This window comes from Capra hircus, chromosome 2, assembly GCF_001704415.2.
Source record: "Capra hircus breed San Clemente chromosome 2, ASM170441v1, whole genome shotgun sequence".
Lineage (NCBI taxonomy): Eukaryota > Metazoa > Chordata > Mammalia > Artiodactyla > Bovidae > Capra > Capra hircus.
The window spans coordinates 324,100-349,827 of NC_030809.1; the positions used below are offsets into that span (position 1 = coordinate 324,100).

Consider the following 25,728-nt stretch of genomic DNA (forward strand, 5'->3'; position numbering starts at 1 on the left):
AGTTATTTCTCTGATACTTCTACCTAGGGGATTCAAAGTATAGTCTTTAAACTTAGTAGTTAACAACAACAAAAGTGCCATGTCTATCTTGTAAAGAAAAATAAGGAAAAATAAGCAAAGTAGATGCCAACAGGCTATGAAGGTCCACAAGTCCACATGTACAAGAAAGAGCAAGACCCACACGAAATTGTCGAAGGCATAAAAGTGTTCATTGCTCAAGTGGCGTTCGACTCTTTGCGACCGCGTGGACTGGGGCCCGCCAGGCTCCTCTGTCCGCGGGGTTCTCCAGGCAAGACTACTAGATTGGGTAGCCAGTCCCTTCTCCAGGGACTCTTCCTGACCCAGGTCTCCTGCACCACAGGCACCAGGGAAGCCCCAAAGGCATGAGCTTGGTCACGAAACAGAGAAAGGCGGTATTGGCATTTTGTTACTGGGACATCAAAGCTCTGAAATGGGGCCTGGACAATAAGTACGATGGCAATAAGATGCTTAAGCTAAAAAGACCCTCTGCATTTTAGAATCCATGATTCTAAGTATTCATCAACGCTGTGTTAAGTACAACAGGGGTTACAAAGTGCTAGAAAGAGAAATGCTCCAAAGTACAAAGTTCTGAAGGCTCTAAAACCGTCCTAATATTCAAAGCATTTTAAAGCTTAACACTCTTTCATCTTTCCGATAACCTTCCAGGGTCCCACGTGCTCATGCCCAGCCCCAGCTCTGTGTGCCTGCTGCCACTCTGTGCCTCCCTCCCGCGCCGTCTGCCGCAGAGGAAGCAGCAGGGGCTACCGCGCTGGGGAAGCAACGTGCAGCTTCTTCTCATAAACAGATTTTATGTGCCTGGCTGAGACATTCAGAGCAGTCATCACAGAAACACAGGGAAACACAGAGCAGCTCTCTCAACTCGTTTAAAATCAGGATCTTCTGACCCGCTGCACACTTCTCCCAGAGAAATACGGTAACTTGGTCATCGTTACATGCAGAATTGGTGATTTTTGCCAGGAAATGAAACTGACGTCGCCTCACTCTTGGTCCAGTGCCCTTTCTAATATACCATGTTGCCTTCCATTTAGTAATCAAAGCAAAGAAGACCTAAATAAGTACGATGAATTGCAACCCTGCAAGGCCAAAAGAAGACTGTTTGGGAAAAGCTTGCCAACAAGCTGAGCAGGGCGCTTTACACTCAGCGGACGCTATTCGTCCGTCACCCGAGCCCTCCAAGCTTGTAACTGCATTTTCAAGCCACTCCGCTTTGAGTGCAGAAACAATTGTGTGTGTGCGCGCGCGTTTTTCTTCCCCAAGAAAGGTGAGGTCAAAAGAGAAAATGACCCAGCAGCTTCCTGCACGGATTCTGGCGCAGTGGGACAATGTGGGGCTGCACCAGCTGTGGAATCTTCCCACACTCCTGAGCAGTTAGGAGGAACCAGCAGAGGCATGTTTCACACACTCCCCAGATACCTGAGCTGGCAACAACAAGCGACATTCAGAGACCTTAGCCCTGGGACAGTAGCTTCTGTCAGCCAACTACAGTTCTCACGACGGGCTGCTGCTGTTACTTCAACTTCATACCAAAGAGCAGATCACACCTGTACAAGGACTTGAGAAAACCACACAAATGAATTCACACAGCAGTACAGCAATTCTGGCAGGGTACCAACACTAATGATACAGTATAATTTAGAAAGAATACAAAGGCCGTACACAAGCATATTACTCTTTAGTGTTTACAAGCAGATTTGACAAAGGACCTGGGGCCCCAGTAATCTGTTCTTGAGACCAACACCGAAAGGATCATGAGTGTCCGTGCAAAGCGAGTTACCTGGTGAGGGGGCAAAGAGCAGCATGTTCTCTCTCACCTGAAGCCAAAGGTCGGATCCACTCTTTGCTATTTAGGTCAAGTCGCCAGAGGTCATTGAAGGCAGCATTGCAACTGCTCTGGGTACAGCCTCCAAACACATACATAGACTGATTAGCATCATAATAGCACGCACCTAGAAAGAAAACAGTCAATGAGCAACTGGTGTCTGATTTGGAAGGTGCTCCAACACCGTAACTATAGTCTATATCTTTCAAAGACCGATCATTTCACGCATGTCATAGCTGTTACCAGGTGCCAACCTTCCTATGACCAGCCTCGTGTCTTCAGCTTCATCAACACTACAGTAACCTTTAAGGACCAGAGAGAAGCTATGGAAATGTTATTTCTGAGCACACTAAGCAGGCTGCCGATGATATTACATAAGAGCGTTATTCTAGCAAGAGCACACAAGAACGTGGATTCAGAGTGCTCAATGAGTGGAGGGCCAGCACAGCTCCATGACCAGCCTGAGCCTGCACCGCCATCCTCGCGGGCCAGAGGGGAGTGGCACTGCCAACGGCGGGCTCTCGGTCCTCCCACCGCTCCCCGCCACTCCTCTCACTGCTGTTGCTTTCGAATGAGATGTGAAGAAACGAAACAATAAACACAACTTTCTATGAAAGAGAATCACAGAACATAATTTTAATCAACGCCGCAAAGTAACCACACATACGGAGCCAGAGTAGCTTGGGGATCTCAGAGGTCGTGTGGTCCCCAAACCACCAAGAGGAAAAACGTGAAAGTCATTAAGCTCCTAGGTGTGTCCAGAAGCCACCAAAGCTGACTGTTTGGTGCTGAACAGAAAACCAACGCGTAAGTACCACGTGAAAAGCACCAGCGTCGGCCTTGCCTGGTGGTGCAGCGGATAGGAACCGCCTGCCAGCGCAGGGGACACGGGGTCACCCCTGGCCCGGGAAGACTCCACACGCCTCGGGCGACGACAGTCCCGCACCATGAGTGCTGGAGCCCCAGCTGCTGAGCCCACGCGCTCGGAGCCCCGCTCCACGAGAGAAGCCAGCGCACAGCAGCAGAGACCCAGCACGCCAGAAGCAAACACACACTGTAAATAAGTCAACAAAGAGCACCGAGGTCTCTAAGAAACGCCTTTTTAACCAGGTGATCATATACACCTCACCAGCGGACACTATTCTGAAGGCAACAGGCTGGCTGTGAGAGGGGCTGTTCCCCTAACACCAGGAAGACCAGAGCCGGGGCCTGGACAAGACACGTGGAAGCTCAGCTCCACCACCGTGCTTCCCAGAGGGCGCACACAGCCTCTATCCTGTGGGAGAGATGGCCATGCTCCTCACAGCTCTGCATTCACCACCCTGGGTTTTAGGGAAAAGAGCAGAGCAAAACTATCCACCCATTCCATGCACATCAGTGGGAAAACCAGACCTCTCCAAGGGAAACTAGGCTAAAACATGAAGCATCACGGAAAAGGAAGCGGAAAGGGAAAAGAAACTCAGAGGTTCGGCCCACTAGGGCGGCACGGCTTTGGTGATCACCCAGCCCATCGGTAGGTCCAGCTCAATTCCATCCACCACTGTTCTTAAGATCTGTTCTGAACTCTGGCACCATTACTCAAGCTCAGAAAAAGGGAAGTGCTGCTGCCATAATTACCTCTTGTGATACACAAACGCTCTGGGAATAACCCTCCTTTCCTATTTTTTCTAAACTCAGCCCACTTGATAGGCCTTTAAGGACTCTCCACACTAGGAAAGCCACATCTGAAAATTGGATGAGTTAAGAGATAATGAAGGCAATGTGTTCGGTCGCTTATACCCCGTGGCCTCAGCCAGTGGAAGGAGTGAATCCGAAACATCTGACCTCTGCTGCTGCTGCTGCTGCTAAGTCACTTCAGTCGTGTCCGACTCTGTGCGACCCCATAGGTGGCAGCCCACCAGGCTTCCCTGTCCCTGGGATTCTCCAGGCAAGAACACTGGAGTGGGTTGCCATTGCCTTCTCCAATGCAAGAAAGTGAAAAGTGAAAGTGAAGTCGCTCAGTCGTGTCCGACCTTCAGCGACCCCATGGACTGCAGCCCACCGGGCTCCTCCGTCCATGGGATTTTCCAGGCAAGAGTACTGGAGTGGGTACCATTGCCTTCTCCGATCTGACCTCTAACAATGCACAATAACAGAGCTACAGACTTTTCAAATTAACAAAGAAATTAAAGAAACTAGAGATATTAGGAAATGAAATGCCGTTTAATCGTCAACAGGCTCACATCTGCAGAACACTTAATTACTCCCAGAACTCAAACATGCTGCGATGGAATACGAAGGGTGACATGATTTCACGCTTCCCACTACTCTCTTTCTTTTTTATTTTCTGATGGTTTCATGCAGCTTGAGGGATCTCAGTTCCTTGACTAGGGACTGAACCTAGGCCCCCCGCCAGGGAATTTCCCCTCTGACTTTCTTTGCCTTGAAAACAACTTGCAATCCATAACTAAACCAGCTTTTACATTAACACCCCAATAAGAAAGGCTACTGAGGAGTGTAATCCTGGGAATTCCTTGGCAGTTCAGTGGTTAGGACTTCATGCTTCCACTGCCCCCTAAACTGTGCGGCCCCCCAAAAGGGAAAATTCTATGTAATTCCATTGCTCATGTTTCAGAGTTGTTAAGCACTGCAAATAACAATGGATCGAGTTAGATGACATTCAACAAACAAAAAGGATAATCACTGAAGCCACGCTTTAATCTCCACTAGAGCCATTAAGCTTCCAGTATCTTGGTCTTTTTATACCTTTTTTGAACTAGCTACTCCAACAAATCAGGGCAATTTTAAACTGACCTGACTGGTGCCCAGCATAAGAGAACATTCTATTCCTCTGGATAATCCAGAACCCCAGAATAGAAATTAGCCATGTCCCTTGTCTTCTGAGACTCTAACTGAGGTCCATCATAACAACGCTTGATAAGACAGACCCATGATTTCATACCTAAACCAGTCAGGGGCTCATTTATGTCCCACTACTTCTCAAAGACCAACTCTTGGCGGCTGCTTCAAGAACACAGTGCCTTTATTTTTCAGAGGCAGCAAACATTCTTCTGCTCTATTTGGACTGAAAACCTAGCCGGCAGCTGGCCCCGTGAGATCTTCGCCACGTGTATTTCAATCCTATACTAAGATAAGGCAAATGGCATTTTCCTGGTCTCTTTGAGCAAACAAAGGCTCCTGGAAGAGGAAGACGCAGCCCAAACTCTATGCTAAGCTGATGGGACTGAAACGACCAGTTTCACACACTGTATTTCCAACATCCAGCAGGGGTTATCAACAAAGCTTGGAGAGGAAGAGAGTCAATTTAGGCAGCTATGTTCAGAACTCAGACAGACTGAGAACGAGGAAACAGCCACCAACAGCACACTTAAATGTTTTGAGCACCTACTGAACCATGTCTGTCTGTTTCCATTTAAGACGCTGATGTGTTGGCCTGAGTGGGGGCTGGGGGCCCAACAAATTCAATGGGCCTTTTAGAAAAAACTAAGAATTTAAGCAAATACCAGAGCTCAAGCAGGTATTTCCTTTCACCAAAGTTCTCCACCCAAACAGAGCAATTTCCTTTCAGAACACGCAGACCACTGGAGTGTGCTATGCAGAAGTTGCTGTCCCCTGTGTACTGTCCCCTGTGCGGTGTGACTGCCCTGCTAAAAAGTATTAGTGACATTGAGAGTGCGATCATTCCAACTGCTAACTCCCTTCAGACTTTCTGAGATGTGCTTGACTGCTCCATGAACAACTCCTAAAAGTCACACGCCTCAAGTTAAAATCTAGTAATTCCTATTTGAAGACAAATCAAACACAATCACACACACAGTAAGCACAGAGTTTTCAGTGTTCTGAGTACTTTCCTGCTACACTCTAATTCCCTGAAGTTCAAGGTCTTCCAGTTGTTTCATACTTTCCATGGCGCCTGGTAGTCACTGAATGCGCACGGAACTCCGACTTTTGCACTTTCAGAGGTGAAGTTCCCTTGTCTCCTCTCTCGTCTCCAGGGAAAGGTCCTGAGGCATTTATCCCACGCTTAGGCTGTCCCGTGTCTAGCCATCTACAAGCCAGGACATACGGGTAAGGCCTGTAATTGCACAGCTATGGAATAAGACGGGTGGGTTACCCAGTCTGGGCCTGCTGGTGTTGCAGGAGCGAGATTAGCATGTGTATGGAATGACCCGACCATATATGCAGCCTGAACACCAAAAGGCTTTTCAAAACATAGTGCTGGGGACTCAGCAGACCCCTATGTCCGTCTGAAGGGACATTCTACCTTAGCCGAGGTGCAGGTCTGGCCACACAAACGCGCATCGAGTAACTAGGGAAACTGGCTTCATTTACTTTCCTGCATTTTCCGTCTTGACTTTTACATAAGAAAGAAGCTCCATTGCTCATATCTCTGTTACACAATTCCACAGAATGGATAGATGTCAACTATGAACCGGGTGTTCTGAAAGGGGCACAAGATGTCTAAGACACGGGACCAGAGTGTCCTCAAGGAGACAAGTACCTTGAGGAGGAAACACCATCATTGTCGTTATCATTCTGCAGGTTAAATATTTCTACAAGTGTTTCCTCAATTAAATCTCCTCGTAACTTGTGGCACAAACAGAATCCGTTATACGTATTTTCTGGAAGTGTGGATCAGAGAAGCCGAGGAACCCGCTTCCCAAGTCTAAAGCTCTTCTTTGCCATGTGGTCTCCTTGCACAAAGAATTACTGTAAAAGGCAGACGGTCTTAAGCATTAAGAGGAAGGTATGAAGAGCGTACTCCGGCAGCACTAGCAGAGAAAGGGAAGAGCTTAATCTCCAAACGCGGCAACTTGAGAATAGCGTGAAAGAAGGTGGCTTTCGGCTTTGTCTCCTAGATGGGTTTAGAGGTCAGGGCATTTTCTGTCAATTAAGAAAGGGGGAACATATCTAGGGGCTAAAAAGGAAAGGGAGGGGAAGGGAAATGAAATCAGAGCATCTAAGCAAAGCCACCAAGTAGGGAATTTCAGACAAACACAGAACCTTGTGTGGGTGGAGCCTAACTGCGTAAGGATGCCGCAGTGAGTCAGGCTGAAAAGGCAGGCTGGGGCCTCGAAGGCCACCGGAGGGGAAGCTTCCACATGCGGTGCAGAAAGGCTGAGGCTTTTTGGCAGAGGAGTTATACATCTTAGATTTGCAGTGCTTCCCAGCACGGAGCGCCTGTCACTCTGAACAGGTCAGTTCTTTGAGTGCAGGATCATCCCATTCACTACAGGACATTCGGCAACCCTGGTCCTTGCCTACTAACTGCCTGCGGTACTTTCCAGTCAAGACAGTAAGTAATGGCCTTGCATATTTCCAAACGCCCTAGGAGGTGGCCCTGTCCCAGGTTTCAGGGACGGCTGCCAACAGTATCTAGACCAGGTTCAGATGAAGAGACAAGGTAAGAAGGCTGTTTAGAAAAGACTTAGGGGGACTTCCCTCTCGATCCTCGGAGCAGGCAGTGGCACCCACTCCAGGGCTCCTGCCTGGAGAATCCCAGGGGCGGAGGAGCCCGGTGGGCTGCAGTCCATGGTGTCGCTGAGGGTCGGACACAACTGAGCGACTTCACTTTCATTTTTCACTTTCATGCATTGGAGAAGGCAATGGCAACCCACTCCAGTGTTCTTGCCTGGAGAATCCCAGGGATGGAGGAGCCCAGTGGGCTGCCATCTATGGGGTTGCACAGAGTCGGACACGACTGAAGTGACTTAGCAGCAGCAGCAGCCCTCTCGATCCTGTGGTTAAGACTCCACACTTCTGCAGGAGATACAGGTGTGATCTCTGGCCGGGGAAGTAAGATGCTGCAATGCGGGAGGGAGAGAGGTGGGGGAGGAAAGGAGGAAGAAAAGACTTAGCAAAGATGGGATGATTAAGTCATAAGTGTGAGTAATGAAAGATCTGAGACAGACTGCAGAGACAGAACAGGGTCAGCAACGTTCGACCTCTGTTGCTGAGGGAGGGAGAGGAACTGAGCGTGAAACCAAGCTTTCAAGTTTGTACAACAGAGAGAATGATAGTGCCATTCATAACTTAAGGAGAGAAGAGAATTTGGGGGGACTACGCAATTTGGTGATGGGCAGGGAAGCCTGGCATGCTGCACTCCACGGGTTTGCGAAGAGTCGGACACTACTGAGCGACTAAACTGAACTGAATTCTAGGTTCTGCTCAAAATCCTTCAAGCTAGGCTTCAGCAGTATGTGAACTGAGAACTTCCAGGTGTACAAGCTGGGTTTAGAAAAAGCAGATGATCCAGAGATCAAATTGCCAACATTCACTGGATCATGGAGAAAGCAAGGGAATGCCAGAAAAACAACTACTTCTGCTTCATTGACTACACAAGCCTTTGACTCTGTGGATCACAACAAACTGTGGAAAACTCCTAAACATATGGGCGTACATACATTTTACGGATGAGGAAAGTGTCGATCAGAGGAGCCAAGGAACTTGATTCCCAAATCAAAAGTTTTTCTTTAGCATGCAGCCTCTCCTACACAGATAATTATGGTAAAAGGCAGATGGTAATAAACATTAAGAGACAGACTACCTTACATGTCTCTTGAGAAACCTCCGTGTGAGTCAAGAAGCAATAGTTAGAATCAGACATGGAACAAATGACAGGTTCACAACTGGGAAAGGAGTTCAACAAGGCTGTATATTGTCACCCTGCTTATTAACTTACATGCAGAGTGTATCACGTGAAATGCTGGGCTGGAGGAAGCACAAAGTAGAATCAAGACTGCCGGGAGAAACATCAGCAACCTCAGATACACGATGGTACGGCTCAAATGGCAGAAAGTGAAGAGAAACTAGAGTTTCTTGATAATGGTGAAAGTAGAGAGTGAAAAAGCTGGCTTAAAGCTCAACGTTCGGAAAACGAAGGTCATGTCATCTGGTCCCATCACTTCATGGGAAATAGACGGTGAAACAGTGGAAACAGTGGCAGACTTTATTTCGGGGGACTTCAAAATCACTGCAGATGGTGACTGCAGCCATGAAATTAAAAGACGCTTACTCCTTGGAAGGAAAGTTATGACCAACCTAGATAGCATATTGAAAGGCAGAGACATTGCTTTGCCAACAAAGGTCCGTCTAGTCAAGGCTATGGTTTTTCCAGTGGTCATGTATGGATGTGAGAGCTGGCCTGTGAAGAAAGCTGAGTGCTGAAGAACTGATGCTTTTGAACTGTGGTGTTGGAGAAGCCTCTTGAAGGTCCCTTGGACTGCAAGATCAAACCAGTCAATCCTAAAGGAAATTAGTCCTGGAAGGACTGATGCTGAAGCTGAATACTTTGGCCACTGATGCAAAAACCTGACTCACTAGAAAAGACTCCGATGCTGGGAAAGAGTGAAGGCAGGAGGAGAAGGGGAAGACAGAGGACAAGATGGTTGGATGGCACCAGCCACTCAATGGCCATGGGTTTGAGCAAGTTCTGGGAGATGGTAAAGGACAGGGAGGCCTGGTGTGCTACATTCCACGGGGAGGCAAAGAGCTGGATACAACTGAGCAATTAAACAACAAAGGGTTCCAACACTATTTGTTTCAAAACACCATCCTCAGGCTTCCGTTGGTAGTCTAATATTTAAGAAGCCACCTGGCAATGCAAGGGACACCGGTTCGACCCCTGGTTCGGGAAGATCCCACGTGCCTCAGAGCTCCTAAGCCCGTGCACACCACCACTCAGCCTGCATTCTGGACCACTCGAGCCCCACCTACTGTGCCACGGCACTTGGAGCTGCTCCGAGCAATGGAGAAGCCAGCGCCAGCGAGAAGCCCGGGCACCGCCTCCAGAGCGAGCCCTCTTCCTGCGGCAACAAAGGCCACCACAGGCAGGAACAGATGAGCCTCGTCTCTGCTCCTCGCTCCAAGCATCTGCAGATAACTGGAGCCACCCCTCCTCCAACAGTAAAGGCTGGACCTAATATGGATCCTCCCATCATTTCATTGTTTTCAGCAAGGATTCATCTAAATTTTACTGCAAAGTATACATCTATGAACTCTTGAAAACATGTGAGGCTCTTTCAAAACTATTTTTATCATCATAACAAGTAGCAGCAGCTGAAGAAGCAGTCACTGTCTTTTCGCTGCGCTGCCAGCTGCGCACACGGTGCCCACGTGGCGCCGGGGGACTGCGACAGCCGACGCTCAGGGCAAGGGCACGCACGCCACGGCCACGCTCACAGGCGGAGACCAGGGGAAGCCAGTCCTGACTGCACAGACCCCCCAACGCGTCTCACAGACACCTCCCTCCCCCGAAGTCCGAGCAGCGTACTTTTGAGATCTACTGCTCAGGGGGTTTACAACAGCAAGAGTAGAAACAGCTCCCCAAGAGAACTGACAGCAGCCAACACCTCGACTCATTCCTCTGATCTGCTTAGACTCAGTTCACAGACGGCGACGAGCCCTCGTGTTTCACTGAACACCTCTGGACGTGAGGGCGCGGCGTATGGTCTGCGGCAGCCAACCTCCAAGAGACCGCCACGGGTCCCCGCCGCCTGGCACTGCACCCTCGGTGAGCCCCGGGGTGACCCACAGGACAGAGCAGAAAGGACGGGGCTTGCTTCAGAGGTCAGGCTGTAGGAAACAGCACGGCCACCAGCGCAGCGTCTCCGCGTCTGGCTCAGATCACTCATTTCGCGGGAAGCCCGCTGCCAAGCCGTGAGCAGCTCTGTGCAGAAGTCCACGCGGCAAGGAGCCAGTCTTCTCTCAACAGTTACCAAGTGAGCCTGGAGACAGACGCCCCAGGTGTCGCTCGAGCGCTCAGGGGCCGGGAGCCCTGGCTGACAGACTGGCTGTAACCTCATGAGAGACCCTGACTCAGAACTTTCCAGCTGAGCTACTCCCAAATTCTTGACCCTGAGGAACTGTGAGAAAATAAACCTTGTTTTAAGCTGGTAACTTTGCGAGTAATTCTTATGCAACACTGATAACCAATAACTCTCCTTCCCCTCAAATTTCAAAATATGGCTTAAAAAAAGAGACACAAATATAAAAGTTAACAGTGAAAGACAATATGAGTTAGGTGCCAAATCAGTATTCCAGACAGAAGTTCAGATCAGGAAAATTTTTCCTGTGGCCCAGAGAGTTGAGAAAAGCTTTCCCCAAAGAGCCAGAACTTAAACTGAGCTTTCAAGAAGAAGCAGGCTTCAGCTAAGTGGACGAGAATACTCCAGGGAGGAAGAGATGAGCGCATCAAAAGGACACCTTAACATGAGGCGAGCTCTTGGGAAAAGTCAGGAGATGAAGAGGTGAATGTAGAGGTAAGTCGGCCTAAAGAGGGTTTTAAATGTGACTAAGTTTAGCTTTTACCACTGCACAGACACTCAAGGTTTCTGAATAGGCAAGTAATATAACTAAAGCAGTAATTCCGAGAATTTTCTGAAAGGCTTCCCCCTCTTCTCAAAGAACTTTTGTAAAACCGAATATGTGTTACTGGCCTCCAGCGCAACACAGCTCAGGCTCACTTCCACGGTGGACAGGAGCTTCCCCTGGTGCCTCAGGGCAAAGCAGTCGCCTCCGGAACGAAATGATACCGGGAAGTCCCTGGCGGTCGTGGTTAGGATCCAGCGCTCTCATTGCTGGGGCCTGGGTTTCATCGCTGGTCAGGGAACTAAGACCCCACAAGGTGTGGGGCCCGAGTCAAAGGAAAACATACGTAAAGTGGCATCTATAAAAATCAGCTACAATGGAGAGTTAATTCCAGAATAAGTCAAAGCTCTAAATTATGTCTATTTGCCAGAACATTTTATTTATAATTTTATTACTTAAATTTGTATTTTATAATCAATATCCTTCATGTTCAGAATCTGTGTGTGACCCCAGTCAAATTCCGCGTTTGCCGAACACACACCATGTTAAAATAGAGCTCTTGCTAAACTGTGGCTACTCCCGAAGCAGGGCCACAGAAGCGCCCTCACACGCACCTTCCCTCCACCCTTCTCTCACCCTATGTCAAGTGTTTAGAAGCCCAGGCCCTCGACCTCTGGAGTACAGACACTGGGAAAACCCAGGGGAAAAGCAGAGCATAAAACTATACCACAGAGCCTACAGTACTGTTAGGCTCACGCTCTTCCCTAATCTGGCTGTAAAATTAATATGAATCCTCATTTATATTCCCTCATTAAAAACGTCAGACAAAACACAAGCCTCAAAAATAGTTTTTGCAAACATGATCGCCGGCAAGACGGGACCTGCTTTCAGGATAAATACTTACTGTGTGAGAACCGCTGGGTGATGGGGGTCCCGGGATAAGGGTATGTCCGACTCTCCCACTGGATGTTTCCTTCCTGAACAGCCTTTATGAAACCATGGTAACACTGGTGAGCTACACCTAAAGACAAAAATAACCAAGGCCTCAGCCTGGACTCTTCACTTATAAATCAAACTATTAAAACTGAATCTATTGTCTTATCACTTTTTTAAGACATAAGTTTCTTTGAGGAACTCCAAATTTCTTTTATTTTCTTTCATTCAAAGACAGAAAACAAAATCACATAAGCTCAAAACTGGAAGATCTAATCTTTAGATTTTACCAAGGTTAAATGACTCCCTCAAGGTGACAAAATCAGCTCACACTTTAACTCTGCTCCACTTACGCCACATCATAAGGAAACATATCAAAATAATTGGTGCTACTTACTCCAAAACAAAGAGACTTGGGAGATAATTTAGTTTTGCGAGAAAAAATACAGTGAAACAATCTCTGAAATATAACAGCTGTTTAGTAAATGTCTATGGTTAGACCACGGACTCTCTGTTTTAAACAAGGAGATAATAACTAGCTGACAGTGGATGATGAAATGATGAATTTATAACTGAGGAAAGCTGTTTAAAAAAAAATCAGAGTTTTTACTATAATGCTGGATACATGTCATTATATACATGTCCAAAGTCACAGGATGTACCCCCTGAAGTAAACTGCAGATTTTGAGTGACAGTGATACATCAGTGTCATCGACTGTAAAACGTACCACCCTGGTGAGGATGCTGAAAGCGGGAGAGGCTGTGCGCGTCTCGGGGCAGAGGCTATACGGGAAATCTATGAGCCGCGCAATTTTGCTGTGAACCCAAAAACCACTTAAAAAAAATAAAGTCCATTTTTTTAAAAAGTGAGAGCTTCATACTTCTGGAACAATCTGTTTTTCCAACACATGAAATTACTATCTTATTTCAAAGAGAAGCGTTTTGAATGAAGTGTACAATCAATTATTTACATTTTGAAAGAATATCATTCTTGAATTTATGCCACCTTGTGGATCCTTAAGTAGGATCACAGAACATGTTTTCCAGTGATGATCATTCTCCCTTGGTTGAACTCACAGATAAGAACTGGAATATTAAAAAGACATGACCATTTTTAATGTGTGACCATACTGCCAACTATTACTGGTGAAGTAATCCAAATTTTCAAGTCCTGGACTGAGGTAAGGCCGTAATGAATAAAAGACAGAGACATGGTGATTGAGGGGAGAAAGCACCGTGCTGGCAGTGACGCCCCCAGAAGGTCTAAGACTGTGAATACTACGCCAAGATTCTTTTCTCTTGAAAAAGAAAAGAGAGAAATGATAGGAATGCCAAGAATAAATAAATATCTTTGATTAGATCGTCACCCCTCATGTATGATTCTTCCTCCTCTATTTTCGAGGTGAAACCATCCACCTCCGTAGTGCAGGGAGCCAGTCTCTCCTGCAGAGTCCACTAACTCTGCAGCAGAAGCAGGCTGTGCACGCCGATGTCACCAGTTGTGAGCAGATGCGCGCAGCGCCCGGGGGCAGTTTCAACACAGCCGGTCCTTATTAGCCATCGAGGTTGCACTCCGGACAACTGATAAAGACCCTACTCCTCAGAGAACCTCTCTGGTTCTAGGAAAGATTTTAAGACTGATGCTGATCTAAACCTTTTCCCTCTCTCTTATCTCTGGCTGCCTTGCTCACATCAGCAAAGAAAAAGTCAATACAACCCTTCCTTTGATCAAAGACTATTCAACTGGCTTGGTCATCTTCATTAAAAAAAAAAAAAAGGCCCTTTCTACCTAAAACAAAATAACTGTTATTAATTCAAAATACAGGGGACTGCACTGATGGTTCAGTGGTTAAGACCACTCTCCAGCACAGGGGTACAGGTCTGATCCCTGGTCAGGGAGCGAAGGCCCCACATGCCTCACGGTCAAAAAACCAAAAACAGAAGCAATATTGTAACAGATTCAACAAAGACTTTAAAAATGGTCCACACAAAAAATATTTGAAAGAATATATAATTAGTAACTCCAACATTTGGTTAAAGCTGAAACCTTGATTAGAAAATGGAGGGGAAAAAAGGGAGAAGTACATTTTAAAAAGTAAAATACACACGTAGGACCTGGGCTGTTTAGACATAAAATCAAGCATCAAATGCTTCCGTAACTCCACATCTACCATAAACAGCTACTTTAAGCTACTCACAGGTTGCCAGGTCAGCTGTAAAGCGGTCATGACAGTCCTGGCAATGTGAGAGTTGTATGGAGGTTAGCTCTTACCGTCAATCCACGCTCATCCCTACTCTGCCTATTCCAGAATAATGCAGTTTACCGGATCAACTCCAGGAATATGCAGGAAAGAATTCTCATTTTAAACCTTCAAGCTGGATTAAAAACTACAGTATTGAAGTTGTTCATAAAACTAGGCAGGATAAAGAGAAAGAAAAATGCACAGGGTGAACTGTCTACCGCTGTTTCAGAACCACGATAAACGGAAGGGAGGAAGCAATGAATCAGAGATTAAAAATCATTCAAAGAAATCTTAAATGGGTAAATAAACCTTTGCCCTTTCCAAAGTACCTTTAATCAGTCGATACCACTGCTTGCAGACGAGGGCTGCAGTTTTGTGCTCCTGGTATGGGGAGAGGAAGGACAGGATATACTCCAAAACCTCTTCTGGCAGCTCAGACATGGACCTGTTATGCCGAGTCTCCTCGGCCTCCAGCGCCGCGCGGAGCTCCTCATCTTGCTCCATGGCCCCTTCCAGCACGCTCTCCTCTTGGTCCACAGCCATGAAGCTGTCGTCTTCGCTGTCCGAGGAGCTGGCCATGACATCCCACGTGACAGCTGCAGCGGGAGAGAAGCACACGTCAGGGCACACTTTCTCAAGTTCTGAACTAGCTCAGCGCTTGCAGCCATGCTGGGCACGACCTCTTTCAGATGCTCAGAATGAAACCTGTCCTTCAGCACTTCCCCACACTAGCCGCGAGCTACCTTAATTTGTCTGGCATACCTCAAATGCCAAGCCCATCCCAAATATCTAATAAATCTCTAGAGGCTTCTGATAGCGCTTTTTTCCCTCTTCACTGAAAACCTAGAGTGTCAGCCAAGTTCTGGTACAACCATAAAACCAAAAGACTTGTTCTCAACAACTCCTCTAACTCAAGGGCACGGTCGGCAATAGCAAAGGGCGCAACAGCTAGCTTCCCTTAGCCCGAAATATGATTCAGGACCCAAACTTAGGAGAAGAAACTAACAGTCCACCCTAGGAAAGTAAAGGAACACTGAGGATGTGCGGATAAGAAATGATAGGGTGTTCCTTTTAGCTTTTATACAAGACAGTTCACTTAAGAGGATAATAAATGTTCTAATAACAAGCTTAACTAGTGTAATACCAAATACAAGGCAATATTTAAAATAGGAAACATCGAAACAGATCTGAGGAGCTAAAAACTGAAAACACTCTAAATACCCATCAGCAAGAGGACAGATAGACTGTGCTGCGTTCATACAAGAGAGCACTGTGCGGGAAGGAGCCACAGACACTCAGGGGTGGGTCCTGACGCGGGGCGAGAGGCAGAATAGCACATACTACATGTCCAAACTGAACATGAGGCAAAAGCAACTTACGCACAGTATCTTAAAAACTGGAAAGAGTGACCACAGCAAGAAGAACACGAGTCAAAACTCACGAAGTTGCTCCTGACACAATGCATCTGCCAAATTAGCTACGATACTGCAACGCGTCCTAACCGAGTGGCTGCTGGCGAACCGATGGTGATGGACAACTGGGGGCTACTGAGAAGCAGGGGAGCGGCCTAAATGCTCACGGTCGGGAGAGGGGAGCGGTGGCAGAGGAAGGGCAGCAGCAATCCCCGCCATTCCTCGGAAGCAGGCAGGAACTGGGACGGGTTTACAATAAACTGTGTTAAATAAAAGACCCTAGACAGCCACCTCTGCTCTACTGTGAGTGAGCTCCGTTCCACGTGCTTAACTTGCTAGAGGAAGGCCTTTCCATTTTCAGCCCTAACTCCTAGGCTGAAGAGTACAGTCACATATCAAAGTGACTGTGCTACCCAAGGCAATCCACACACTGGATGGAATCCCTATCAAGTCACCAATGGCATTTTCACAGAACTAGAACAGAATTTCTTAAACTTTGTATAGCGACATAAAAGATCCTAAAAGACATAAACGAACAGCCAAAGCAATCTTGAGGAAGGAAAACGGAGCTGGAAGAAACAGGCTCCTGACTACTCTCCATGCTACGAAGCTACAGCAATGAAAACACTGCAGAGCTGGCACAGCCCAGAAACACGCAGATCAACGGAGGGGACAGGAAGCTCAGAAGCAAACCCACGCACCTGCGGCCACTTCATCTAGCGCAGAGTGGTGCTGGGAAAACTGGACAGCTATATGTAAAGAGATGAAATTAGAAAACTCTTCAACACCATGCCGAAAAACAGACTCAAAATGGATCAAAGATAAATGTAAGACCAGAAGGAAAACACAGTCAGACCACTTTTTGACATGAATCATAGCAATATATTTTTCAAGCCATCTCCCAGAGTAAGGAAAATAAAAACAAAAGTAAACAAATGGGATTTAATTAAATTCAGTAACTTTTGCACAGCAAAGGAAATCATAAACAAAATGAAAAGACAACCCAGAGAACAGAAGGAAATGTTTGCAAATAATGTGACTGACAAAGTCCAGTCCCTCAGTCACGTCCAACTTTGCGACCCCAGAGACTGCAGCACGCCAGACTTCCCTGTCCATCACCAATTCCAGGAGTTTACTGAAACTCATGGGCATTGAGTTGGTGATGCCATCCAGCCATCTCATCCTCTGTCGTCCCCTTCTTCTCCCTCATTCAATCCCTCCCAGCATCAGGGTCTTTTCAAATGAGTCAGTTCTTCACATCAGGTGGACAAAGTATTGGAGTTTCAGCTTCAACATCAGTCTTTCCAATGAATATTCAGACTGATTTCCTCTATGATGGACGGGTTGGATCTCTTTGCAGTCCAAGGGACTCTCAAGAGTCTTCTCCAACACCACAGTTCAAAAGCATCAATTCTTCGGCACTCAGCTTTCTTCACAGTCCAACTCTCACATCCATACATGACCACAGGAGAAACCATACCCTTGACTAGACGGATCTTTGTTGACAAAGTAAAGTCTCTGCTTTTGAATATGCTATCTAGGTAGGTCATTACTTTCCTTCCAAGGAGTAAGCGTCTTTTAATTTCATGGCTGCAGTCACCATCTGCAGTGATTTTGGAGCCCAAGAAAATAAAGTCTGACACTGCTTCTACTGTTTCCCCATCTGTTTCCCATGAAGTGATGGGACCGGATGCCATGATCTTCATTTTCTGAATGTTGAGCTTTAAGCCAACTTTTTCACTCTCCACTTTCACTTTCATCAAGAGGCTTTTTAGCTCCTCTTCACTCTCTGCCATAAGGGTGGTGTCATCTGCATATCTGAGGTTATTGATATTTCTCCCGGCAATCTTGATTCCAGCTTGTCCTTCCTCCAGCCCAGCGTTTCTCATGATGTACTCTGCATAAAAGTTAAATAAGCAGAGTGACAATATACAGCCTTGACGTACTCCTTTTCCTATTTGGAACCAGTCTGTTGTTCCATGTCCAGTTCTAACTGTTGCTTCCTGACCTGCATATAGGTTTCTCAAGAGGCAGGTCAGGTGGTCTGGTATTCCCATCTCTTTCAGAATTTTCCACAATTTGTGGTGATCCATACAGTCAAACTGTGATGCTGGAGAAGACTCTTGAGAAGCCGTTGGACTGCAAGGAGATCAAACCAGTCAACCCTCGAGAAAATCAACCCTGAATATTCACTGGAAGGACTGATGCTGAGGCTGAAAGCTTTAATACTTTGGTCACGTGATGTGACGAGCTGACTCATTAGAAAAGACCCTGATGCTGGGAAAGATTGAAGGCAAAAGGAGAAGGGGGCAGCAGGGGATGAGATGGTTAGACAGCATCACCGATTCAGTGGACACAAATCTGAGCGAACTCTAGGAGATAGTGAAGGACAGGGAAGCCTGTCGTGCCCCCATCCATGGGGTCGAAAGAGTCAGACAAGATTGAGCGACTTAACAACAACACAGTCAAAGGCTTTGGCATAGTCAATAAAGCAGAAATAGATGTTTTTCTGGAACTCTCTTGCTTTTTCGATAATCCAATGGATGTTGGCAATTTGATCTCTGGTTCCTCTACCTTTTGTAAAGCCAGCTTGAACATCTGGAACTTCACAGTTCACGTACTGCTGAAGCCTGACAAAGGACTAGTCTCTAAAATTCACAGCTCATGTGGCTCAAAAAAAAAAAAAAAAAAACCCAACTGAACAAAGGGCAAAAGAGCTAAACAGACATTTCTCCAAAGAACACATAGAGACAGTCAAAAGGCACATGAAAAGATGCTCAGCACTGCTAATTTTTAAAGAAAAGCAAATCAAAACTACAATAAGATACGATCTCACACCACTCAGAACAGCCGTCATCAAGGGAAAGAATCCACAGGGAATTCCCTGGTGGCCCACTGGTCAGAGCTCTGTGCTTTCACTGCTGTGGCCCTGGGTTCAGTCCCCGGCCAGGAAACTAAGTTCCTGCAGCACGGTCAAACAAACAAAGACATCTGCAAACGGTAAACGGTGGCGAGGGCTGGAGAGGAGGAAGCCCGCCTACACTGCTGGTGGCAGCGTCACTGGTGCAACCACTAAGCACAACAGCAGGGAGGGCCCTTAAAAACTGAAAACAGAGCTCCCGTGCGCTCCAGCAATCCCGCTCCCGGGCACGCACCCGCAGAAAACACAGCGTGCACTCCAGGGTTCCCGGCAGCACTGTTCACAACAGCCAGAACACAGACGCAAGCTAAGTGTCCCTCAGCAGATGGATGCATGGAAAGACGGGGCACACACCTACCGTGGACTGCTGCTCAGCCATGAAAAAGAATGAAACAATCCATTCATAGCAACCTGGACGGGCCTTCCCAAGCCAGCCAGGGAAAGACAAACGCCACATGATGCTGCTAACATGCAGGATCTCCAAGAAAAATGATACAAATGGACTTATGTACAAAACAGAGTCACAGATTTAGAGAACAAACACATGGGCGCCAGGGAGGAGAGGGTGGGGAGGAAGGGTGCACTGGGGCTTTGGATCTGACGTGCACAAACTGCTACATTTAAACTAGATAACCAACAAGGCCCTACGGGGCAGCAGGGGAAATTGCTCAATATTCTGTGATAACCTAACTGGGGAAAGAATGTGAAAAAGAATACAAATAGTTATAAATGAGTCACTTTGCTGTGTACATGAAACCAACACAACACCGTTAATCAAATACACTCCAATGTAAATTTTAGAAAAGTTTAACAAGAGTGCAGGGACTGCGCCTTGGTGGCACAGCGGACAGGAACCCAGCTGCCCATGCAGGGGACGTGGGCTGGACCCCTGGCTGGGGCCGATCCCACATGCCCTGGGGCAGCTAAGTCCCTGCACCACGAGTGCTGAACCCACGCTCTAGGGCTCGGGCTCCTCCACAGGAGAAGCCGCTGCAATGAGAAGCCCACGAACCACAAGAAAGAATATCCCCCACTTGCCGCAACCAGACAAAGCCCGTGTTCAGCAACAAAAGTCCAGTGCAGCCCCCCGTTAATCAACTGATTTAAAACCAGTACAGCTGCAGAAAAAAGAACCCAGAATTTCCTGGCCCCCAAACTTTTCTCCCCTCAAAAAGTGCCTTTTTTTCTACTGGGAAAAAAAATATCACTTTTCATAATCCCTCTTACTCTCTTCCTTGCAAGTTGTCATTTTTCATCTCCCATTAACTATATTCCCTCATTTATGGACTGTCTCATATTTTTAACCCTCAGTCAGCTCTGAAATTCACCAAGGAGAAGAGTCCAGAGAAACAGACCCCTTGAGTTTGGCCGCACCTCTCACGTTTGAATTAAACACAGCATCTGAAACACAACTGCCCCTTAACGCATCTTGACAGACTGTGCGCTGAGGGTCTGCTTCTGAACAAACCCAATCAATGAAGGCTGCAAAAGGTTCTTTCTATTACTATTTGTTCCCCAAGCAAAATAAATCTGGTTGGCTCAATAAAATAACTTCTGACTCTCTTTCCAAATCTTCTCAAAGTACAATTAGCAAGCCTAAATAAAGGGACTCACATTTTTGTTTAATCCCCAGTTTTAAGCATTCAACCTGAATGAATTGAATTTTCTCAACTGAATTCTCAGTTCAACTGAAATTTCTCATCATCCAACCATTCCACTGTCCATCACAGTATCAAACCCGACCCCCCCGAGGGCGAGCCTGCTAACTGGGTCTTCAGCACAGGTGCCGAGGAGAGCACACAGGCGTGGGCCCAGCACCAGCCTGCAGCCGGCCACAGCCCCTGCTAGGTGCTGGGACCGCCACTCATACTCCCAGAGGAAGCAGAGCCATTCTGAAACGGTGCTTCATTTTCCATGCCAAAGGATGCCCCGCAAAACACGCCACATGAACTGTATTAACTCAATGACTGCGGTTTTCACAAAAGTCTTTAAAAGAAATCTTCCTCGCTCTTCACATTTATGTTAGGCCTTTTTAGTTTTCCCAAAGTGACCAAGTCTTTGGGAGAAACCACAAACTGAAGCTAACTCACTAAAATCTGAGCTCCTTGAGAGCAGAGATCATTGCCTAGGCATCTTGTCTTCCCAGCACTAGACATTCAAATAAGGGTGAAGCTCATTGACATTTCTACTCACAACATGCTTTGCATCATTTTATAATAGAAATGACATAAAAAATATCAACACATTCAGGAAACAGCAGATCCTACCCTTATTATATGCCACTGGATGCTGTCAAGATAGCTTACTGGTCAGAGAGAATATACCCCTCTGGTTCCAGGAATTTTGCCCTTTAAAAAGCAAAGACATCACTGTCAACAAAGGTCTACATAGACAAAGCTACGGTTTTTCGAACAGTCATGTATGGATGTGAGAGTTGGACCATAAAGAAGGGTGAGTGCCAAAGAATTGATGCTTTTGAACAGTGGTATTGGAGAAGACTCTTGAGAGTCCCCTGGACTGCAAGGAGATCCAACCAGTTAATCCTAAAGGAAATCAACCCTGAATACTCATTGGAAGGACTGATGCTGAAGTTCCAATACTTTGGCCACCTGATGCGAAGAGCTGACTCATCGGAAAAGACCCTACTGATGCTGGGAAAGATTGAAGGCAGGAGGAGAAAGGGACGACAGAGGATGAGATGGTTGGATGGCATCACCGACTCGATGGACATGAGTTTGAGCAAGCTCCAGGAGTTGGTGATGGACAGGGAGGCCTGGCGTGCTGCGGTTCACGACTGAGCGACTGAACTGCACTGAAGTCTCTGAGTCTGGGAGATGTGGTTGCTGTTTCTAGCTATGATGCTGTGTGACCCAAGGTAAGTCACACAGAGTTAAGACAGGAAAAATCTCTCTACCTCTAAAAAATGAAAGTTTTCCACCTACTTCATAAAGATTCTATACAGACAGCAGATGGCAACAAACTAATCTGAACTTGTTGGAGGAAACAGATTAACTTGTGAAGAGTTAAAATCGATTCAAAGAAATTCAAGACGGGAATGAGATTACTTTGTTATCCATGTAACAATCACTGCCCAGAACAGTATGTGACCAATTGTACTTTTGGTTTCTATAGAACTAGACATGTGACAATCCTCCTGGAGTTAACACACTTTCTTTTCTTAGGAAAATCAGAATATACTTCACTTACCTAAAAGAAAGCTGAACATTTAAAATGTAATCAAGTTTATTCTTTACCATTTCAAAAGGTGAAACCAATGCAATTAAGGAAGAAACTTGATGATGATGGTAAAATCAAGCACCGAGGCTTTAAGCACTGAGGCATTCCGGACTGAACGGAAAACACCCACAGTCATCGGTCAGCATGAGGACGAAGCTGCGAGGACGAAGAAGCAACCCCAACAGACAGCATCAGGAAACCTGCGAAGTTACCCACTACTGTCACACTAAGGTGAGCTAAGGGTTAAATACTATTCTTGCAAATATAAAATACTGCTGAATGAAGATTTACAGACCACAATACGATCCAATCTAAGATGATAATGTCTTCCTATTTTCCACCATTATTATCATCAGTGTACTAGATCAAATGAAAAAGTTACAAAAGAAAAACTGGCAAAAGATAAAATGTACCTTACTTCATGCACTCAGAAAATACCAATGGAACATTCAGTTCAGTCGCTCAGTCATGTCCGACTCTTTGCAACCCCATGGACTGCAGCACGCCAGGCCTCCCTGTCCATCACCAACTCCCGGAGCTTACTCAAACTCAAGTCCATTGAGTCGGTGATGCCATCCAACCTTCTCATCCTCTGTCGTCCCCTTCTCCATCTGCCCTCGATCTTTCCCAGCATCAGGATCTTTTCGAATGAGTCAGCTCTTCGCATCAGGTGGCCAAAGTATTGGAGTCTCAGCTTCAACATCAGTCTTCCAATGAACACCCAGGACTGATTTCCTTTAGGATGGACTGGTTGGATCTCCTTGCAGTTCAAAGGACTCTCAAGTGTCCTCTCCAACACCACAGTTCAAAAGCATCGATTCTTCAGTGCTCAGCTTTCTTTATAGTCCAACTCTCACATCCATACATGACCACTGGAAAAACCATAGCCTTGACTAGATCCCATGGGAGTCACAAAAAGAAGATATGCCGCCAATTCCTCTCAGAGAGATTAACCCAGTAAGAGCCAGAGACACATGGAGAACACCAACACAAGACAGACTGTGGCACCAAACGAGAAGTCCTAGCAGCTCAGGGAAGGAAGCGATGGCTTCCAACTAGTTTGACAAGGAAGTTACACAGAAGGAAGCCTTTGGGCTTGAAGAATAGGCTTAGAGTTAGTCATCCCAGAGCGTGAAATGGGGGAAGGTGGGAAGATGAAAGAGTTTTGAGTTACTGTCTCCTGTACCAACATTCTTTGTCACTTACAGAATTACTTTCAGGACAAAAGCGCAAAAGCTATTTTTTATGTGATGGGCATTTTATCACAAGTGCAAACGACTTAATATCTTATGTACATTAACAGAGGTTCATAATCTGCAGACTCCTTAACTCCTGACAGTCGATATTTTGACCAAAAAAGTCTAGAAATAGAGAAATTTGGCATAACTACAGTTGCTATTAGCAAACTATAAGCTATTTTGACAAGGAAATTCAGAGAGCTGTTTCTAAAAAGCATTCCAAGTTTGATAACAGATATCAGCTACAGTGAGGATCTTTTCTAATGGTTAACTCATCTCTCTGTATTATCTAAGAGTCCTTTTAATGAAATAGAAAAATGAAGTGTTTCCCCCAAGTACCCATCAGGATACTTTCTTATCACTCTTTGCAATGGCTGATGTTAAATGAAAGCGGTTCATGACTATCAGAGAGCAGAAATGCGCCAGTTCTCAGGCCCACGCCCCGTATTCATATGCAGCCAGCAGATTTCACTGCGTACAAATAGCTGAGGAGAATGTACTGGTTTCAATCAATGAAGATATTCTAGGTTCTGAAAATTCCATATATTCTAGGTTCAGCAAAATGTTTCATGTGGTATAAACTGAATAAGTGTAACAGAACTTTAATACCCAAATTTGTATTTTGTGAGAGCTTGAATTTTTAGATTTTAAGTAGTAACATACAAAGGACAGAACAATTCTAATTGTATAATTTAACTATAGCACTGATGTGAGACAAAAGGCTTTCATCGGAAGTTCAGTATGAATCAGAGGAGAGAGAGAGAGTAGGTGCGTTAAAAGGTGTGGTCCTCTAGGCTTAGAAATTACTTTTCTCTCGAAAATAATCATTTATGAAAGACGATGCGGAAGAGGCAGGCCGCCACACTGCAACAGCAGTGAGCTGCATGAGCCCAGAGCGGACCACACCAGGCTGCAGCGCTCACGCAGGGCACCTCTCCTTCCGCCTCCGCAGCACTGAAGACCTGCCTTCACAGCAGCGCTTACTGCACCACTGCCTGCCGCCGCCGCCTCCTCCCTGGGGCACAACAGGAAACAATTCATTTCTTGTATCCATATACACACTCAGCAAAAGACTGCCGAACGAACAAGCAGACAAGTCTCAGGAATTCATTTCAGAGTCGACAACAAAACCTAAATGTTCACTTCTAGATATTGTGATAAAAAACAGAAACTTCCTATCAAAAACTTAAGTGAAACTAATAAAATCAGAGACTTCAGACAGCTAAAAGCAACTAGAGAGTAAAAATGGGGCCTAAGGACTTCCCCGGTGGCCCAGTGCTGAAGACTCTGCACTTTCCCTGCAGAAGGCGTGGGTTCCATCCCTGGCTGGGGAACTAAAATCTTATAAGTTGCTTGGTGCTGCCAAGGAAATAAAAAAAAAATTAAAAGATAAAATGTACAGTTCCTAAAAATCATTACTATAGTTAAAATGTTCTGATTTTTTCTGCTGTTATATACCCTCACTCTGACAACAAGGGAGGAGTAAGGGAAATCCGCTGCGTGCCAAGATTCTCTTAGCCTTTTGGGGAAAGGTTCTATTGCAGCGGTTCTCAGACCTCTGAATTTCACAGATCAGCAAGTTTTTTTGGACTCATATAGGGCCAACAAATTTTTATTTTCCCGAATAAGGCAAAAAAAAAAAAAACCCTGTAAAACGCAAAAACAAAAAAACTACACACACACACACACACACACACACACACACACACACACACACACACGTCCTACCACCTGATCATCAGTTTCATAGAAAGGTGTTTAAAGATTCAAGCTGGAAAATCATAATCTCTGAATAACAGCTTTTACGTCCAAGAAAGGAAACCTGGATTTCCCTGGTGGTACAGTGGTTAAAAACCCAGCCGCCGATGCAGGGGACACAGGTTTGATCCCCCCTCTGGGAAGAGTCCAGATGCCACAGGGCAACTAAGCTCACACACCACAGCTGAGCCCATGCAGTGCACACGCGCCCCAGGGCCTGTGAGCCACAGGACCTCTCAGAAGTGAGAGAGACGCCCTCGCACGTGGCCAGAGAGCAGCCTTCCGCTGGCCGCAGCCAGAGAAAGCCTGTGAGCAGCAACGCAGACCCAGCGCAGTCAGAGAGGAGAGGCCTCACAAACACACGCACGCACGCAGAGACCCTCAGGGCAGCGTGAGCCTGGACCTGTACTCTCGGAACTGCGGTCTCACTACTCGCCACGATATTAACATTTCAGTTTACTATTAATTTCGTTTGTGAAGAAAGTCCACAATTTAAACAAGTTTTATAGTCTGAATTTATTAAAAGGCTAATTTAAATTAAAACTCCCAGTATGCTGGGAAACCATTTCCTAATGCTAGAAAAAGAGACAATGACGGCTACTGGCAAGAATGCATGAAAGATGAATGTAACCTAATTTCTTTTAGAAATAGCTTAGCTGATCTTTTGTTTCATTGGCTGGTAAAGTTATAACGCTTTTTACTCATGTGTTTCCCCTACTAAATTCTTAAGATCTATATTTTTAGCAAGACTTAACTGTAGCACTTTTCTTCTTTAAACTACAATGAAACGTATCAATTTTTATTACTGTTATTTAGG

At 46.1% G+C, this 25,728-nt stretch overlaps 1 protein-coding gene across 2 annotated transcripts in view; it reads right to left on the reverse strand.

The window, feature by feature from the left end:
* FBXO42 (F-box protein 42) overlaps positions 1 to 25,728 on the reverse strand; it is a 125,985-nt gene that overhangs the window by 36,253 nt on the left and 64,004 nt on the right. For both annotated transcript variants that reach the window (XM_018054652.1, XM_018054646.1), the window contains exons 2-4: positions 14,676 to 14,942; positions 12,075 to 12,191; positions 1,854 to 1,988 (exon numbers count right to left, since the gene is read on the reverse strand). In XM_018054652.1, coding sequence (XP_017910141.1) covers positions 1,854 to 1,988; positions 12,075 to 12,191; positions 14,676 to 14,925 — 502 coding nt within the window. In that variant the 5' untranslated portion in view covers positions 14,926 to 14,942. The remainder of the gene's footprint in view (positions 1 to 1,853; positions 1,989 to 12,074; positions 12,192 to 14,675; positions 14,943 to 25,728) is intronic.